This window comes from Chiloscyllium plagiosum, chromosome 7 (genome assembly GCF_004010195.1).
Source record: "Chiloscyllium plagiosum isolate BGI_BamShark_2017 chromosome 7, ASM401019v2, whole genome shotgun sequence".
Taxonomy (NCBI): Eukaryota; Metazoa; Chordata; class Chondrichthyes; order Orectolobiformes; family Hemiscylliidae; genus Chiloscyllium; species Chiloscyllium plagiosum.
In genome coordinates, this window is record NC_057716.1 from 35,045,442 (window position 1) to 35,064,550 (window position 19,109).

Here is a 19,109-nt window from a genome sequence, read left to right on the forward strand (position 1 = left end):
TAGAAAGGAAGAGGAACAAGTTGATCTTAAAAATTATTTTAAAGTATTGCTTCTCGAACAACAATTCACTACATCCATGAATTAAACTTCATATATTAAATCGATCCGTTGAACAGTGAATGAGGCAAAGATCAACTTGTACCTTTTTTGGCAGGCGGGGGCAGATATTTACAAGAATTTTCCAGTCTCTAAGCTTCAGACATCACAAAACTTTGATTGGAACGTAAGAAATAAGAGCAGGAGTAGACCACTCAGCCCATCAAGTGTACTGTACTGTTCAAACCAATCATGGCCAGTTTGTTAACCATGTTATTCCCACTATCCCCTTATCCCTCCATGTCATTGGTCTCCAGAAATGTATCAATCTCTCTCTTAACCCTGTCTAATAATTGAGCTTCTGCAGAGCAGTAGATTACAAAATTTCACCACACTGTGAATGAAGGCGTTCTTCTTCATTTTAGTCTTAAATGGTTTGCCTTTAGATTATATTAGATTCCCTACAGTGTGGAAACAAGCCCTTCGGCCCAACAAGTCCACACTGACCATCCGAAGAGTAACCCACCCAGACCCATTTCCCTTTGACTAATGCACCTAACACTATTGGCAATTTAGCATGGCTAATTCACCTGGCCTGCACATCTCTGGACTGTGGGAAGAAACCGGAGCACCCGGAGGAAACCCACGCAGACACTGGGAGAATGTGCAAACTCCACACAGAGAGTCAGCCAAGGCGGGAATCAAACCTGGGTCCGTGGTGCTGAGAAGCAGCAGTGCTAACCACTGAGCCACCGTGCTGCCCCAATCTAAGGCTATGTCCTCTGATTTTAGATTCATTAGCTAGGAAAAACATCCTATCTCCATCCACCTTGTCATGCCCTGGAAGAATTTTGTAACTTTAATAGGGATTACCTCTCATTCTTCAGAATGCTAGAGATTGCAGGCCTAGTTTCTTCAATCTCTCTGACATGAATAGAGGAGCAGAAGGAGACCATCTGGATCCTTCTGCACATTCTGTCATTCAATGAGATCATTTAACAAACAGACCGTTGCCTCATATCCCATCTTCCCTTTGATTAGCACAAACCCATCAATCTCAGTTTTAAATATGTAAAAGAGGGGGAGTGTAGCATTGTAAATCAAGAGTAGTATTACAGCAGCTGAGATAGTGTTTGAGCACGCATCCACTGAGGTAGTTTAGGCTGAGGTTAGAAACAGGAAAGGAGAGGTCACCCTGTTGGGAGTTTTCTGTAGGCCTCTGAATTATTGCAGGGGTGTAGAGGAAAGAAGAGCAAAGATGATTTTCGATAGGAGCGAGAGTAACAGGTGGTTGTTGTGGGGGCCTTTAACTTTCCCAATATTGACTGGGAATACTATAGTTCGCGTAGTTTAGATGAGTCAGTTTTTGTTCAATGTGGGCAGGATGGTTTTCTGACACAGTACGTAGACAGGCCAACAAGGGACGATGCCATATTGGATTTGGTACTGGGTAATGAACCGGCCAGGTGCTAGATTTGGAGGTAGGTGAGCCCTTTGGTGATAATGACCACAATTCGGTTATGTTTACAATAGCAATGGGCAGGGATAGGTATATACTGCGGGGAAAGAGGTATAACTGGGGGAAAGGCTTATGATGTGATTAGGTAAGATTTAGGATGCATAGGATGGGGAAGGAAACTGCAGGGAATGGACACACTTGAAATGTGGAGCTTGGTCAAGGGACAGCGACTGCTGATCCTTGATAAGTATGTACCTATTAGGCAAGAGGTAGTTGTCAAGAGAGGGAGCCATGGTTTACTAAAGAAGTTGAAGCTGTTGTCAAGAGGAAGAAGAAAACTTATGTGAGGGTGAGGCGTGAAGGCCCAGTTAGGGGGCTTGAAAGTTAGCCAGAAAAAATCTAAAGAGAAGGCTAAGAAGAGCCAGGAGGTGACATGAGAAGTTGTTGACGAATAAGATCAAGAAAAACCCTAAGGCCTTCTATAGGTAAATCAGGAATAAAAGAATGACTAGAGTAAGATGAGGGCCAGTCAAAGATAGCAGTGGGAGGTTGTGTGTGGAATCTGAGGACCTGGGGAAGTGCCAAATGAATACTTTTCGTCAGTGTTCACGTTGGAAAAGGGCAATGTTAGTGAGAATACGGTGATACAGGCTACTAAATTAGATGGGATTGTGGTTGACAAGGAGGTGGCTTTATCAATTTTGGAAGATCTGAAAATAGATAAGACCTCTGGGCAGGATGGGATTTATCTCATTCTCTGGGATACCACGGAGGAGATTGCAGAGTCTTTGGCTTTGATCTTTATGTCATCACTGTCGACAGGAGTAGTGCCAGACGACTGGAGGATAGCAAATGTTTTTCCCTTGTTAAAGAAGGGGAGACGGGACAACCCTGGTAATTATAGGCCAGTGAGCCTTACTTCGGTTGTGGGTAAGATGTTTGGAAAAGGTTATAAGAGATAGGATTTATAATCATCTGGAAAAGAATAATTTGATTAAGCATAGTCAGCATGGTTTTGTGAAGGGTAGGTCGTGCTTCTCTAACCTTATTGAGTTCTTCATGAAGATGACAAAACAGGTGAATGAAGGTTAAGCGGTTGATGTGGTGTATATGGACTTCAGTAAGGTGTTTGATAAGGTTCCACATAGGCTATTGCATAAAATACGGAGTTTCGGGATTGAGGGTGATTTAGCATTTGGATCAGAAATTGGCTAGCTGAAAGAAGACAGAAGGTGGTGCTTGATGGGAAATGTTCATCCTGGAGCTCAGTTACCAGTGGAATGTGGTGAGGATCTGTTTTGGGGCCATTGCAGTTTGTCATTTTATAAATGATCTGGATGTTGGCGTAGAAGGATGGGTTAGTAAATTTGTGGATGACACTAAGGTAGGCAGAGTTGTGGGTCGTGCTGAAGGATATTGTGGGTTACAGAGGGACATAGATAAGATGCAGAGCTGGGCTGAGAAATGGCAAATGGAGTTTAATGTGGAAAAGTGTGAGATAATTCACTTCCGGAAGAAGAAACAGGAATGCAGAGTACTGGGCTAACGGTAAAATTCTTGGCAGTGTAGATAAACAGAGAGATCTCGGTGTCCAGATGCATAAATCCCTGAAAGTTGCCACCAGGTGGGTAGGGTTGTTAAGAAGTCATATGGTATGTTGGTGATTATTGGTAGGGTGATTGAGTTTCAGAGCCACTAGGTCATGTTGCAGCTGCACAAGACACTGGTAAGGCCGCACCTGGAGTATTATGTACAGTTCTGGTCCCAGCATTATGGGAAGGTTGTGGAAGCTTTGGAAAGGGTCCAGGGGAGATTTACTAGGATGTTGCCTGGTATGGTGGGAAGGTCTTACGAGGAAAAGCTGTGGGAACTGAGGCTGTTTTTATTGGAGAGAAGAAGGTTGAGAGGTGACTTAATCGAGACGTATGAGATAATCAGAAGGTTAGATAGAGTGGATAATGAGAGCCTTTTTCCTCAGGTGGTGAAGGCTAACACAAGGGGCCATAGCTTTAAATTGAGGGGTGATAGATTTAGAACAGATGTCAGGTGTCGTTTCTTTACTCAGAGTAGTTGGGACGTGGAACGGCCTGCCTGCAACAGTAGTAGTTTTGCCGACATTAAGGGCATTGAAATGGACATTGGATATACATATGGATAATAATGGGATGGTGTAGGTTAGATGGGCATGACAGGTTGGCGTGACATGGAGGGCCGAAGGGACTGTACTGCGTGTTAAGGTTCTATGTTCTATGTAACAATTGAGCTGGCAGCAATAATGCCTGTGGAACTGAGTTTGGTAGAAATTTGAAACACTTTGCCTGGACTTTGGACCATGTCTACATACATTTTGTAAAGTAAACTGGTGGATCATCCTAAACACAGTTCCTCCCAATAACCTAGTGAACACGACATGGCCGAAGGATGCCTCATTGAACTTCACTGGGAGAACACAACTGAATTTCATAATCAGAATGGGACATGAGAGGTTATAATAATGTGGCCTAACCAGTGCCCAGAAGAAAGATTAAAAACAGTGCTAGTCACTGGCGCCTATACTTTTGGAGTGGAAGGTTTGTGGTCTTGGGCAGCACTGCACTCTCTCAGGCATTGCAATGTGCTGGGAAACCAGTTCCCAATGAGTATGCAGCTCCAGGACAGGGGACCAGATTCAATTATCCTGGAGCAATGCCTTGTGACTATTGGTTTGGACAGCCAGTTGCAGACTGGGAAACATAGCCCAACTTTGACCACACTCCCACCCAAGCACACAAGTACTGACCACTGAAGGATACTGGAGAAATAGGGCAGAGTATTGAATGAATGTACGTGTAAAACAGAGGGAATACATCTGTATGTGTGTGAGAGACAGACAGATTGGTGTGTGTGTGAGTGAGAGAGATAGTTTGAGAGTGTATGTGTGAGAGAGAGTTTCTGTATGAGAAAATGTGAGTGAGAGTGTTTGTGTGACAGAGGATGTGTATGTGTGAAAGATTGTGTCTGTAAAAGACAGAGTGAGAGAGAGAGAGAGTGGGTGTGTGAGAAAATAATTTCTAAATGATAACCCCTAGCTCTAGATTCTTCCACAGGAGGAAATATGCTTTCAACATCTATCTGATCAAGGTCCCTTGGGACTGTATACAGTATAGAACATAGAACAGAATAGTACAGGTTATTTGGCCTTTGATGTTGTGCCGACCTTTCATCCTACTCTAAGATCAAACTAACCTACATAGCCTACTTTTTGCAAGATTTGTGAAAGTTTGTAGCTCAGGTTGAGGTTTAGGGTGTAGCTTTGCTCGCTGAGCTGTAGGTTTGATATCCAGACATTTCATTACCTGGCTAGATAACATCATCAGTGGCGACCTCCAAGTGAAGCGAAGCTGTTGTCTCCTGCTTTCTATTTGTATCCTTCTCCTGGATGGGATTCCTGGGGTTTGTGGTGATGTCATTTCCTGTTCGTTTTCTGAGGGGTTGATAGATGGCATCTAGATCTATGTGTTTGTTTATGGTATTGTGGTTGGAGTGCCAGGCCTCTAGGAATTCTCTGGCATGTCTTTGTTTAGCCTGTCCCAGGATAGATGTATTGTCCCAGTCGAAATGGTGGGTTTTTTTTTCATCCGTGGGCTACAAGGGAGAGAGGATCGTGTCTTTTTGTGGCTAGCTGGTGTTCATGTATCCTGATGGCTAACTTTCTTCCGACATAGCCTACATTTTACTATCATCCACGTGCCTATCCAAGAGTTGTTTAAATGTCCCTAATGTATGTGTCCGAGTCTACTACCACTGCTTTCCATGCAACCACTACTTTCTGTGAAAAGAACTTACCTCTGACATCTTCCGTAAATCTTCCTTCAGTTACCTTAAAATTATGCCCCCTCGTGATAACCATTTCCACCCTGGGAAAAACTCTATGGCTATCTATGTCTCTCATCATCTTGTACACCTCTATCAAGTCACCTCTCATCCTTCTTTGTTACAATGAGAAAAGCCCTAGCTCTCTCAACCTTTCTTCGGAAGGTGCACCCTCCAGTGCAGGCTGCATCCTGGTAAATCTCCTCTGCACCCTCTCCAAAGCTTTCACATCCTTCCTATAATGAGGCAACCAGAACTGAACACGATATTCCAAGTGTGGCCTAACCAGGGCTTTATAGGTGCAGCATAGCTTCGCGGCTCATGAACTCAATCCCCCTGCTAATGAAAGCCAAAAGTGTTTCAAGTAAGTCACTTTTGACAAAGATATAGGGCCCAGTATAAATTTCTAAATGAAATTGAAGGAGAAATATACACAGGGCTTTGGGAAAGGGGAGGGGAGCAGAATTAATTGGGTAGCTCTATCAAAGAACCACCATGGGTTCGCTAGGCACAATAACCTTCATTTGTTTTGCAGTTCCATCAATGTAAAGGAGTAGTACTGAAGGAGCAGTACTTTTGGTGCTACATGTTCTGAAAGCATCAGAACAGGAGTGAATGAACTATGGTGCTCTTTGGACCTCTCCCAACTGCCCCCACCCACACCTACCCCCAAGAACACATGAGGTAAGTACATTATCAAAGGATGCTGTTTTGCAGAAAAACGCTCATACACGTTATGAGCAATATTAGTCTTTTATTCACACTGCAGCTAAACATAAGGATTTACACTGAACACTCTTCTTTCTCACTCTGGATAAGAGTGCTCTTATGGACTGCTGGTGGATGGTTCATAGCCATGTTGTTGTCTGTTGTAGCTTATTTCTCACTCCTTCCGTTTGTCCATCAGCTCTAAGACCTGCACTGTGTTTCGTCTCGCCTCCTCCAGGAGGTCAAGAGCCCTTGCTCTGGCCTGTGGGCAAGCAGAGAAAATGTTAACTGCTAACCTTTCTAAGGTTGCACTGACAGCTCTTCAACACTGAAACCACACAGAGTGTCCTGCACTAGGACAGTGATAAAACCTTGCACATGCATTATCTTTGCAAACTAAGGAATCACCTAAAATCTCCATCCACCTCATGACACAATTACATTCAACACCAAACTATCAACCTGCACGTAGCACTGTTCTGCACGTAGCACTGTTCTACACATGTTCTTGCACAGGAGGTATGCCTAATTATCCTGATGAATAAAGGAGCCACCATTTCTTGGTGTGCTGTCCCTTGCCCAACCTCCGCAAAGCCCTGCAGTAACTCATCAGCTATACTGTATGTAACCAATACCCATTTGTGAGACTAATGAATCTGATTGCAATGGTGCAATGCTGTTTCAGCTATTGACTGAGCAGAAGAAATTCTCCTTATCATTGTCATAAAATCATGCAGTGCAGAAAAGGCTCTTTGGCCCATCAAGTCTTCACCAACATAATTACCACTAAAATTGCGCTAATCCCAATTTCCTGCACTTGTCCCATACCCTTGAATGTTATGATATTTGAAGTACTCATCCAAATATTTTTAAAAGTTGTAAAGTTTCCAGCCTCCGCTAACTTTCCAGGCAATGCTATCCGGACTCCCCCCACCTGCTGAGTGAAAAATGTTTTTTCCCAAATTCCCTCTGAAACCCCTGCCCTTTACCATAAAACTATTCCGTCTCATGATTGATCCCTCAACCAAGGCAACAGCTGCTCTCTATTCACCTGTTCATACCTATCATAATCTTACACACCTCAGTCATGTCCCCACTCAGTCCTCTCTGCTCTAAAGAAAACACTCCAAATCTGTCTAATCCCTCCTTATATCTCAAGTTCTCCACCCCAGGCAACATCTTAGTGAACCTCTCTGTACTCCCTCTAATGCTGTCACAACCTTCCTTGTACAATGCTCTGTACAACTTCCAACATTACATCTTTGTTTTTATACTCTGTGCCATGACTGTTGAAAGCAATTGACCCACATGCCTTCTTAGCTATCCTGTGCACATGCTCTGCCAACTTCAGGGATCTTTGAATAATTATCCCAAGATCCTTCTGTTCCTCTAAGTTAACCAGTGCCCTGCCATTCATTAAATACTCTTGCCATCTTGTTTCTTCTTCACACTTATCGGGGTTAAATACCATCTGAACTTTTTTGCCCATCTGACCAACCCATCTATATCTTCTTGTAATCTACAACCGTCTTCTTCTCTATTAACCACTCTATCAATCTTGGTGTCATCTGCAAATTTGCTTAACATTTCCCTGACATTTTCACCTGTATCATTTATGCATATATCAAACAATAAGGGTCCCAGTACTGATCCTTGTAGTACATCACTGTACACTGTACATCACTCAAACAGCCTTCTACCAGTACCCTTCATGCCCTATTACTCAGCCAGTTTCTGATCTATTTGCCAAGTTTCTCTCAATTCCATGTCAATTGGCTTCAGACTGTGCTTTCTGACCTGCTGCTATGGAAATTATTTGTCCCTCCTTAACAAAAACCTCAGTAATTTTGAACGCCTCTGTTGAGTTTCCCTTAACCTTCTCTGCTCCAAGGAGAACAATCTCTTCTGCAGCCTACAGGATAGAAGATGCATGTCCATGGAGTCATTCGTAGAAATGTGATGTCTGAGGCTTTGCCATCCTTCCTAAAGAGTCGTGCCCAGATTTGGATATAATACTCAGCTTGTGTTAAATAGAGATTCCTAAAAATTTAGCATAACTAAGTTGCTTTTAAGTCTGAAGGGCAGTCTTGCAGGTGTTGACCTGGATGTGAAAGTCCTGCATCTATTTCACACAGATACCATTTTTGCCTATGGGGGTGGGGTGTTGGAGTGGAGAGAGAGAGAGTCCTAATTTTCGTATTAGGAAAATCTGAACTAAGCACAGCTATTTCAATTCAGTGCTGAATTCAAACACACCCCACTTTGGCTGTAATCTAAGGTGTGGGAATCACAAATTGATGGAATACACATACAACATCATGATCTGAAACATGTTAAACCTCTTGTTCTTGTTTTATATATCTAATAGTGTTCTTACACATAACTGAATGTTTTCTCCCCATCACCAAATCATTGAGACTTTTTTTTGTTTTTAACTATTAACCAGCACTAATAAATCACCTGTACAGCCAATTAGATTATGACAACCAAATCCCATTATGGGGAATGCAAACCATCAAAAGTGAGGGAGAGGTAAGGAAAGTGGAAAGGGGCTAAATCAAACTGAAATTGGAAGAACAATAAAGCTGTGCATCCCTGTTGTGCCCACCCCTCTCTAAAGGCATCGACAGCATTCGTGAACACCACATGCTCCCCTTCCAAGGGGTTCCAGGCACAAACATAAACTTTATTTTTGTCTACCCAAAAGTGCTAAGACACACATTAGAGTGCCTGCCCACCACCAAAATCACAGTGACTTAACTGGTAACCACAACCAGCAAAAGTATTCTGCTATAACATGCATTTCGTCAATGTGAACTGGCTGTAACGCGATTGACAAATAGAGATGCTGTTTCTAAAGCATGAACTTTTTAAATGTGTGTTAGCTATAATGCAATTGTATCAGTAACACTTTAAGTGCTATTTTTATTGTGTGATTTTTGTTTGATGCGGGGTTGCACAAGAATGCAACCATGGCACTAGAAAAACTACCTGTATATGAAAGCAAAGCCCATTATGGGCAAAGCAAACCATGAAAGTTGAGGGATTAGGGTATAGAGAGCAGGAAGAGAATCAGAATAGAGTTGGAGAGGGAATGTCCCACTGTTTAAACAGAAAAACAAATTGGCTTCAGATGTCAGTGATTGTTAAAACCAAACCCCTGTTGGGCTTCTTTAATTGAGAGACCAGCTGGTATAATTGCTTTGGCAGTATTTATTAATATTCCCTTAGGGCAATTTTAATTTTTTTCTCTTTTCATCTTTCATGGGATGTGGGTATTGCTGGCTAAGTGTTTTAATAAGTTCAAGAGTCTTTGAACAGTAATAATTCAAGCTTTAGGTTTCAGTCAGGCTTTTTTTAAAGCTAGCCAGAGAAGGCTATACATAGCTGTAAATCAATGGAGGTGAGCAACTTGTGTTCAGAGAGACTGAGGGCAGTGCAAGCCTACCTAAGCTGAATGGTTTGTTTGCTCTGTGGGGTGGGGTTGGACTCTAATGAATCAGTGAGACACAATTGTGTGATGAGATGTTGAGCTGCTGGGCAGTGAGCAATTATTGGGGCATTGTAAGGTTGAATCTTGTCACCTGACACACTGGCCTGGTGTTTTGGTTTAGTCCAATCACATTACCACTACACCATCACTGACAACTACGTGCAGCCAAAGAAGAAACAGGAAGCCCTCGGCTGAATATGAGTTATTGCAGTGGGAATTCTAAGGCAAAATCTTCAACAGCAAAGAATTGGAAGAGGTAGAGTTTTGATGAGGTCTGGTAACCTACAGTGTCACTAGAATCCATATAGTGTGGAAACAGACTCTTTAAGTCCACACTGACCCTCTGCTCTGCATTTACCCCTGACTAATGCACCTACCCTACACATCCTAAGGTCAGGTGAATTGGCCATGCTAAATTGCCCGTAGTGTTAGGTATAGGGGTAAATGTAGGGGTATGGGTGGGTGGCGGGTCGGTGTGGACTTGTTGGGCCGAAGGGCCTGTTTCCATACTGTAATGTAATCTAAAAAAAAAATCCCTAAACACTGTGGCTAATTTAGCATAGCCAATTCACCTAAACTGCACATCTTTGGATTGTAGGAAGAAACCAGAGGAAACCTATGCAGACACAGGGAGAATGTGCAAACTCCACACACAGTCACCCAAGGCTGGAATCGAACCCAGGTCCCTGGCAATGTCAGGCAGCAGCACTAACCACTGAGCCACCGTGCTGCACTAGCATCTGGGTGTGCTATTGTTGAGGAATCCATGGGATCTATCTTGATCACATCTGCTATCTGGTGTACTCTGCATATTAACCAATATTTACATAATGTTAATACTGAATGCTAGATATTGAGTTTTAAATCCTAGCTTGTTTTGCTTTCTAAGATTGTACATTAAAGTTTATTTTTATGGTTTAAAACTGGAATGTTATAGATTTATTTTCTTAGGGATAGGGATATAAGGATTATTAATGGTGTGAAAGAGGGAAAAAAAGCATTACTTATCCTGAACGAGATTGTAATGGAATTTCAGGGATGGGATCTGGTCCAGGATTGTAAAAATATTGGTATAATCCGGGATTGTAATAGTTGTTCCTAGCCTTCTCACAATTTATTTCCCCATCCTTTAGAAACAGTGTTCTCAATTTCATCATACCTTGGTGCGGAAATCCTGGTCTTTCATATCCTTGAGGTTAATGATGATGTTGTAATGGGCCCCAAATACTCCCAGTTCCAAAGCTTTAGCAGCAACCTAGACAGAGACAGACAGTTGAGAGCAAAGTGGGAAGAGGTGTTGGTACATCTCAGTTATCTCCACGGGTAGTCTTCTGTTCTCTGGGTGGGCCAAATTCAAATATCAGAGGAACTTCATGGGGAACACTTACTGCAAAGAGCATGTCCAAAATATTCTTTCCATATCAATCAGATTCCAAGCTTAGATTAGCTCATAGGGCTTGACAGCCCAAAACCAACATAATTGCTGACTCTACAAACATTTAAATCTGTTCAGGCATGCTGCAACATAAATCTGGGGCAAGTGGGGCTTGAACCCCTATTCTTTGGCCCAGAAATAGGGACATTACCACTATGCCTCACTTGACTTGATATCCTTAAAACCAGCCAACTTCCAAAACCAGAAGCTTCCACTCAGACGCTATGGGTGATTTTTAAAATCTTGAAGTGACTTGACAGAATGGGTGTGTAGAGGATGTTTCCTCTTGTGGGGGATTCTAGAATGAAGGGCCAATGTTTCAAAATCAGGTGTTTTGTTTTCTCTTAGAAGCTTGTGAGTCATTGGAACCCTATCCCTCAGAAGCTGGTGGAGACGGTCTCTTTTTTTTTTAAGGGAGAGATAACTTCTCAATAAGTGAGGGGGTGAAAGGTTATCAAGATGGTTGAGATTATGCAGTAATCATATCAGCTATGATCCTATTGAATGATGACTCAAGGTGCACAGTGTTCTACTCCTGTTTGTATACTTAGGTAACCACGTTAAGAACCAACCAAAACATGATAAAGCTGGGTCTCTCATTCACTTTTAAAGCTGAATCAACACAAGACACAGAAGGAACTAACTGCATCTGGCAAATGTGGCACCACATCTGTGCTGATTTTAAAGCCCCCTACCCCACCCATAGCCAGGTGTACCTGCAAGTCTGATTTGCAGGCCAGGTTTCCACATGTTGCCATCTCCTTTAAGACAGGCCAGAGACTGTTCACCTTCTCTGCTAAGGCCAGGGGGACGTTGATTGCTTTCTTCAAACCGTCCTGCATTGCAGCTTCTCGCCTGAGAAAGGAATTAAGAAGACAGCTCAGCAGTTTATGACATGAGACATTTGAGCAGAAGTCCACTTTCCTAGAATGTTTAGAAATTCGTCCATGGTATGTGGGCATCACCGGCTAGGCCAACATTTATTGCCCATCTCCCACTGCCCTTGAACTGAGTGGCCACTGAATCAGATCAGCCACATTGAATGACAGACCGGACTCAAGGGGCCGAGTGGCATACTCCTGTTTGCATGCTGGTGTCTCTTTATCTACCCAGTCCAGCTCCTTCAATATAAACTGAGTTTTAAAACACAAGCATTATTTTGCAACACCACAGGTTTTAGAGATGAGGTGAGGTGCAGTGGCATCCTAATAATTTGCTAAGTGCTAGCAAAGAGTGATAGCATTGCCACTCAGTAGCCATACAGTGAGGCAATTCACTTTCTTTCCCAAAATGGAGCGAGGCCATTTCAGAGGTCACTTCAGAGTCAATCGTACTGCTATGGATCTGGAGTCACAGGTACAGCAGACTGGAGCGAAGGACAGCAGATTTCCTTCCCTTTAAAGGAGTTAGGTGTTTATTACAGCAAGCAATGATAATTGTCATGGTCACCATTATAGATAAGCTGGTTCAATCCTATTCACCTGGCCTTTCCCCATCTCCCTGCAACTCCTGTTCAATCTTCAGGTGTCGGTCCTCTTTTGAAAGTCCCAGTTGAGTCTGTCCTTGTCTTTGTCATGCCACTGGGTAGTGCACTCAAGATCCTAACCCCAGGGGTTTCCAAATTATGGGTCATGCCCCCCAATGAGACAGTAGGGTGACCATATGGTCTGAGACCTCTGAGTTAGCAATGGCAACTATCCAACAGGGGAGTTCCAGGATCAGAGCTGAGCTGAGTTGAGGAGCCATTGCACGTGATGGCTACATCAGAAATCTTTGTGACAGTTATGGGCACAAGAACTGTCTCTCTCTCAACATTTTAACAACTCCCTCCTTCCCTGTCACAACTGAACAACCTCATTGACCCCTCATCTCATGCTCTGTATGGGGTCACATCAATTTCACACATTAAATATTTGTAACATTTGAGAAAAATTTAGGAAGAGCCACTTTCTGGGATAGGGTTTTTCCCCATATTCCTATTTGTTCATTCCCCCTTGCCTTAAACAGCTTAGGGTTATGTATCCTCTGCTTTGAGGCCCTTCTGCCAATGGGAAATCTAGAAAACAGGTGAAAGGTCGTGAGTCATTGGAACTTTTACTGAATAGCTCGTGGAGGCAGAGTCCTTTAATACTCTTGAAGGGAGAGATAGATTCTTGATAAACAAGTGGCTGTAAAGTTATCACAATAGGTGGGAATATGGGGTAATCCGAATCGTCCACAATGGCTCAAGGGACCAAGTGGATAACTCTTGTTTGCATACTGGTGTCTTTTCGTCTAACCTGTCCACCTTCCTCAATGTAAACTGAAGTCCCAGCAAGATCTTCAAATATAAAGCGAGCTGAGGTGCAATGATGTCAAGATTAGCTAAATGCTGGCAAAGAGATGGTAGCAGTTGGCATTGCCACTCAGCAGCCATGCAGCGAGGCAATTTATTTTCTCGCCCAAAACAGATCAAAGCAGCCATTGATCCGAATTAAGCTCCCCCTTTCAGGAGTTCCTTTCTCTTGGAAGGGGGTGAGCTGACCGGGAATTGGGGTTGTGGGAGTGGTGAAATAATGGGAATGGTCTGAGCCCTGGGTTCTGTTCCTTCAGGGAAGATTTGCCATTGGGCTGGCAATGCCCAGCAATTACTCTGAAGAGGTGCTGTCCAGTGAAGGAGGAAACTGAAGAAGGAGGAGCAGGCCCACGAATTCAGACAGCAGCTTTGCCACTTCTATTGACAGCTTTGTATTAGGGGAGTAGCAGATGGGGGTCATGGGCACAGACCATTAGAGAGCCTGAGGCAACTCAGGGGCCTGGGTTTGCTGACAGTGACGTTGAGGGGTGAACTGATCTGCACTGAGAGGCCATGTCCAAACTGAGATGTATGATGATGGTGATACAGTGACTCTGAATTCCTGCATCTCAGGCGCATTCCTGGGGCCTCTTGGCAACACGTATGGCCTCTCCCAATGAATCACAGATCGCTGCATTGAGACAGTGAACAAGATTCTCCTCGGGAATATCATCCACATTAGAGGAGGGTGCAGAGGAGATTTACTAGGATGTTGCTGGGCTATAGAGTTACAGTTCTGAAAAGAGAGTGGATGGACTGGGATTGTTTTCCTTAAAGCAGAGGAAACTGAGATTAAGATCTATAAAATTATGAGGGGCATAAATAGGATAGTTGAAAGAAACGTCTCCCTATGATGGAGCGATCAAAGACTGTGGGTATAAATTTAAAGTAAGGGGCAGAGGTTTACATGTGCACTTGCCATTCCAAGGTAGACAAGGCTATGGACCAAGTGCTGAAAATTAAGATTAGAATAGTTAGGTGGTTGCTTTTGAGGGAAGCAGATATGATGGGCCAAAGGATCTTTGTCTATGCTGTAGATCATTATGACTCTAACCAATAAAGAAGATTTTGAACTTATGAGAGTCATCATGCAGAGCGAGCAAGAGGTTTTGGCAAAATTACTTCAGCCTTGCCAATTTCCATCCACTGCACCTGTGTGGCCATCATGAAAGTATTGACCAACCAGCAGACTGCATTGGTTGGAAAGGATTACTATCTCTCACAGTCCACCTTGTTAGGGTGCGTGATACCATGGAAATGGTCACAATAGGAGTGGTTACCTTGGAAGCGGTCATCATAGGAATGATCATCATGGAAGTGTTCACCATGCGAGTTCACATGGGAGCAGTTGCTATGGGGTTGGTCACCATGGGGGTGGCCACCATGGGAGCAGTTACAATGGGAACATGATTATGAACTCCCAGGTGCTGCAACCTTTCTGAGGAACCCAAGGAGTGAGGCTAAGCAGCATCTTCACATGAATCTTTCTGCAGCAGCAGTGCGATTTCCTCAGCAGATAGAGGAGGGGTTGGAAGAGTGACAATCTCACTGTGCCCAGACATGGGTTCAAATTCCATCACAGCAGTTAGTGGAATCTAAACATTATTAATAAAAGAATCTCAATTTGAAAGTGAAAGTCTCAGTGATGGTGATCATGACAGCTATCATCAATTGTCGAAAAAAACCCAACAGTTTCACTAATGTGTTTTTTTTCATTCATTCATGGGATGAGGGTGTCACTGGCTAGGACAGCATTATTACCTATCCCAAAGTGCCCAGACAGCAGTTAAGAGTCAACCACATTGTTGTGGGTCTGGATTCACATATCAGCCATAGCATCTAGGGATGGCAGTTTCCCTCCCTCAAGGACATTAGTGAATCAGATGGTTTTTTTCCCCCAATAATTGGTAATGGATTCATGGTCAACATTAGATTCTTAATTCCAGATTTTCATCAAATTCAAATTCCACCATCTACCATTGACAGGATTCAAACCTAGGTAACCAGATTGTTAGCTGGATTAACAGCTTAGCATTAATACCTCTCAGCTGTAGTGTCCCCATGATTTCCATATCGAGAAGGAAATCTGCCACGTTTTCCATGTAACTCCATGGCCACAGCATTGTGGTTGTCTCGTAAATGCCCTCTGAAATGGCTGAGTGGGGACACTCGTATCTAGGGGCAACTAGGGATGGGAAACAGATACTGGCCCAGCCAACAACATCCACAAAACAACAGAATTCATGGCTTCCTGTAAACCTGCTAGAAAATGAATGTCTCAACAAAGGAAGTATCCAAAGTGTCAGAAACTCAGCCAACTATGAGAGTACAGGCACATAATCCTTTATCCGAAATCCAAAACCCGAAGTTTGTCTCATGAAGTTTTTTGCATAACAAGGTTGTTTGACGTGCAAACAGGTGACCCAACTCCACACTCACTTGATGCACGTTGTTAGGTGTGACATGATGGCGTGGCCTAGCACTGGCAGGCATCCATTGTGTCTCAGCGCTTGTACTGGTCACACGCCGGTCTGCTGTTCGGTAAGATTTTTAAAATTTTCACCGTGAAAACGTCATTTATTCTGAAATCTGAAAAATTCCAAAATCCTAAAAAAAACAACTGGCCCCAAGGATTTCGGATAAAGGATTGTGTACCTGAATCAGTTTGCTCATGAGGATGAGGCAGACACAAAGTGATTGAAACCAGTAACACAATAAGCTCTCATTTGCAAATGAATTGAAACTGGATCTTAATTATTATATTTAATGAGTTAGTAGAGATTGTGTATTATAATGCCAATACAAGATATATTGAATTGGTTTGAATCAGAATGTCTGGAACTTACCTTTCCCTTTCTGCTGAGGTTGATTTGGGCATCTTGAGGGCAGCCTGAAGAAAACATTGAACAAACACAAACTCAGTGTGTCATTGCAGCACCTGTGTTTCAGTTGACACACACATATTGAGGCTAAAAGGACAACAAGGGCCTGGGTGACAAGCGGTGTCCTGCATGGTTCAGTGTTGGGGCCGCAGCTGTTCACATTATATATTAATGATCTGGATGAAGGGACTGGGGCATTCTAGCGAAGTTTGCTGATGATACAAAGTTAGGTGGACAGGCAGGTAGTACTGAGGAAGTGGGGAGGCTGCAGAAGGATCCATACAGTTTGGGAGAGTGGTCCAGGAAATGGCTGATCGAATTCAATGTGAGCAAATGCGAGGTCTTGCATTTTGGAAAAAATAATATAAGCATGGACTACTTTCTAAACGGTGAGAAAATTCATAAAGCCAAAGTACAAAGGGATCTGGGAGTGCTAGTCGAGGATTCTCTAAAGGTAAACATGCAGGTTGAGTCCGTGATTAAGAAAGCGAATGCAATGTTGTCATTTATCTCAAGAGGGTTGGAATATAAAAGCACCATTGTGCTATTGAGACTTTATAAAGCTCTGGTTAGGCCCCATTTGGAGTATTGTGTCCAGTTTTGGTCCCCACACTTCAGGAAGGACATACTGGCACTGGAGTGTGTCCAGCGGAGATTCACACGAATGATCCCTGGAATGGTAGGTCTAACATACGAGGAATGGCTGAGGATCCTGGGATTGTATTCAGTGGAGTTTAGAAGATTAAGGGGAGATCTAATAGAAACTTACAAGATAATACATGGCTTGGAAAGGGTGGACGCTAGGAAATTGTTTCCGGTAGGCGAGGAGACTAGGACCCGTGGACACAGCCTTAGAATTAGAGGGGCTAAATTCAGAACAGAAATGCGGAGACATTTCTTCAGCCAGAGAGTGGTGGGCCTGTGGAATTCATTGCCGCAGAGTGCAGTGGAGGCCGGGACGCTAAATGTCTTCAAGGCAGAGATTGATAAATTCTTGATGTCACAAGGAATTAAGGGCTACTGGGAGAATGTGGGTAAATGGAGTTGAAATGCCCATCAGCCATGATTGAATGGCGGAGTGGACTCGATGGGCTGAATGGCCTTACTTCCACTCCTATGTCTTATGATCTTATGGGTGCAATCCAAAATGAAATCTTCAGTGTATAGATTGTAGTGTAAAGGGCTAAAAAGAGTCTTAAGGAGAGCTACTGAGCATGTGTGAAAATAATGGCAGATTGCCTGGCAACTGTAGATTGTGTTTGTCAGGCTGGAGCGACATGTCGTTGCTGACCATGTCTTGTAAATAGTTTAATAAAGTCTGTGTATGGTTACTGACATTTAGAAGAGTGTAGACGTATTGGCTAAATCTTATGTTGTTTTGGTAATGTTTGAGCTGTTTTGGAGGGATTTCCACTGTATTTTATCAAACCCACTTCATTAACTATCTTTCCCCTATGTGTGTGTCATGTTTAACTAGCAGCATCTCCATCAGATGGTGGCGGCTGCGTACTATCAACACAATGCCAATGATCTGGTAAAATGGTCCTCTGCAGGGTATTTCAATATTGGAATGTGCTTCCTGCATCCTTGCCTCAGATAACTCATCTGAACCCATTAATAAAATTTCCACAGCTACCCACACCCCCCACCCAACCAACCACTAATGTCAGTAACTATTTTCTTGCTGACTGTGGGATTTCCTCTCCTAGCTGTATTTCTATAGCCCTGTAGAATCACAGAATCATACAGTACAGCCCAATGGGTCTGTAAAGGCAAAACTCTACTGCTGTTTACATCAGTCCCACGTTCCCTCCCAACACATGGTGGCAGAGAGACTTCACTGAGGAGCAATCTGGGAGAAGTCAGCTCAGTCACCACGACTGAACCGGGGGTCAAGGAATGGTAAACCTCAAACAGTAGTGTTTCCATCCTTCCCCCCTCCTCTAACTGAACAAAAGTTAAAAATCATGCAACACCAGTGATCTTGTGCTACAAATTCTGTCTTATCATCCTGCCCTACTAGCTACCTGATGAAGGGGCAGCTCTCTGAAAGCTAATACTTCCAAATAAAGCTGTTGGACTATAACCTAGTGTTTGTGTGATTTTTTAACTTTGTCCACCCCAGTCCAACACCGGCACCTCCTCATCAAAAAAAAGAGGAGAAAAGGCTTGAGCGAGGCTGTTAGAAATTTTGTTGTAGCCTGGAAGGTACTTGGTCTGTTTGTAAAGATTGCATTGTAATTTAAATAGCCAAAAAATTGAAAGTTACTAACAAAATAGTTTGAGAGGGGCTGCTGTGTGACAGAAGTGGTGCCGGTTGGTATAAGTGTGGGCTTAGGTGAATACTGAACTTGAGTGAGTAAAATATGCAAGGTAAAATTCTTTTGTCTTTCTTGGTGTAAAGGGGCAAAGATGGTATTTAGGGCAATGGTATTCATTCCTTGCCAGATGTGGGCGATCAGGGAGCAGTCTAGTGTCCCTGACGACAATGTCTGCAGGAAGTGTGATTGGCTGCAGCTCCTCATAAAAAACGCTGTTCAATCCAAGCAGCAGCTGGATCCACTGGGGAGCATACTGGCGACAGAGAGTGTAATGTACAGTAGTTACAGGGAGATGGTCATACTGCAGATTCAAGGAGAAAGTGAGGACTGCAGATGCTGGAGATCAGAGCTGAAAATGTGTTGCTGGAAAAGCGCAGGAGGTCAGGCAGCATCCAAGGAACAGGAGAATCGACGTTTCGGGCATAAGCCCTTCTTCAGGAATGAGGAAAGTGTGTCCAGCAGGCTAAGATAAAAGGTAGGGAGGAGGGACTTGGGGGAGGGGCGTTGGAAATGCGATAGGTGGAAGGAGGTCAAGGTGAGGGTGATAGGCCGGAGTGGGGTGGGGGCGGAGAGGTCAGGAAGAAGATT

At 43.4% G+C, this 19,109-nt stretch overlaps 1 protein-coding gene across 5 annotated transcripts in view; it reads right to left on the reverse strand.

Moving 5' to 3' along the window:
• Positions 1–6,081: 6,081 nt before the first annotated feature.
• Positions 6,082–19,109, reverse strand: part of ftcd (formimidoyltransferase cyclodeaminase) — a 48,595-nt gene continuing 35,567 nt past the window's right edge. For all 5 annotated transcript variants that reach the window (XM_043693422.1, XM_043693423.1, XM_043693424.1 and 2 more), the window contains 4 exons: positions 16,165–16,208; positions 11,700–11,838; positions 10,708–10,803; positions 6,082–6,317 (listed from right to left, as the gene is read on the reverse strand). In XM_043693422.1, coding sequence (XP_043549357.1) covers positions 6,231–6,317; positions 10,708–10,803; positions 11,700–11,838; positions 16,165–16,208 — 366 coding nt within the window. In that variant the 3' untranslated portion in view covers positions 6,082–6,230. The remainder of the gene's footprint in view (positions 6,318–10,707; positions 10,804–11,699; positions 11,839–16,164; positions 16,209–19,109) is intronic.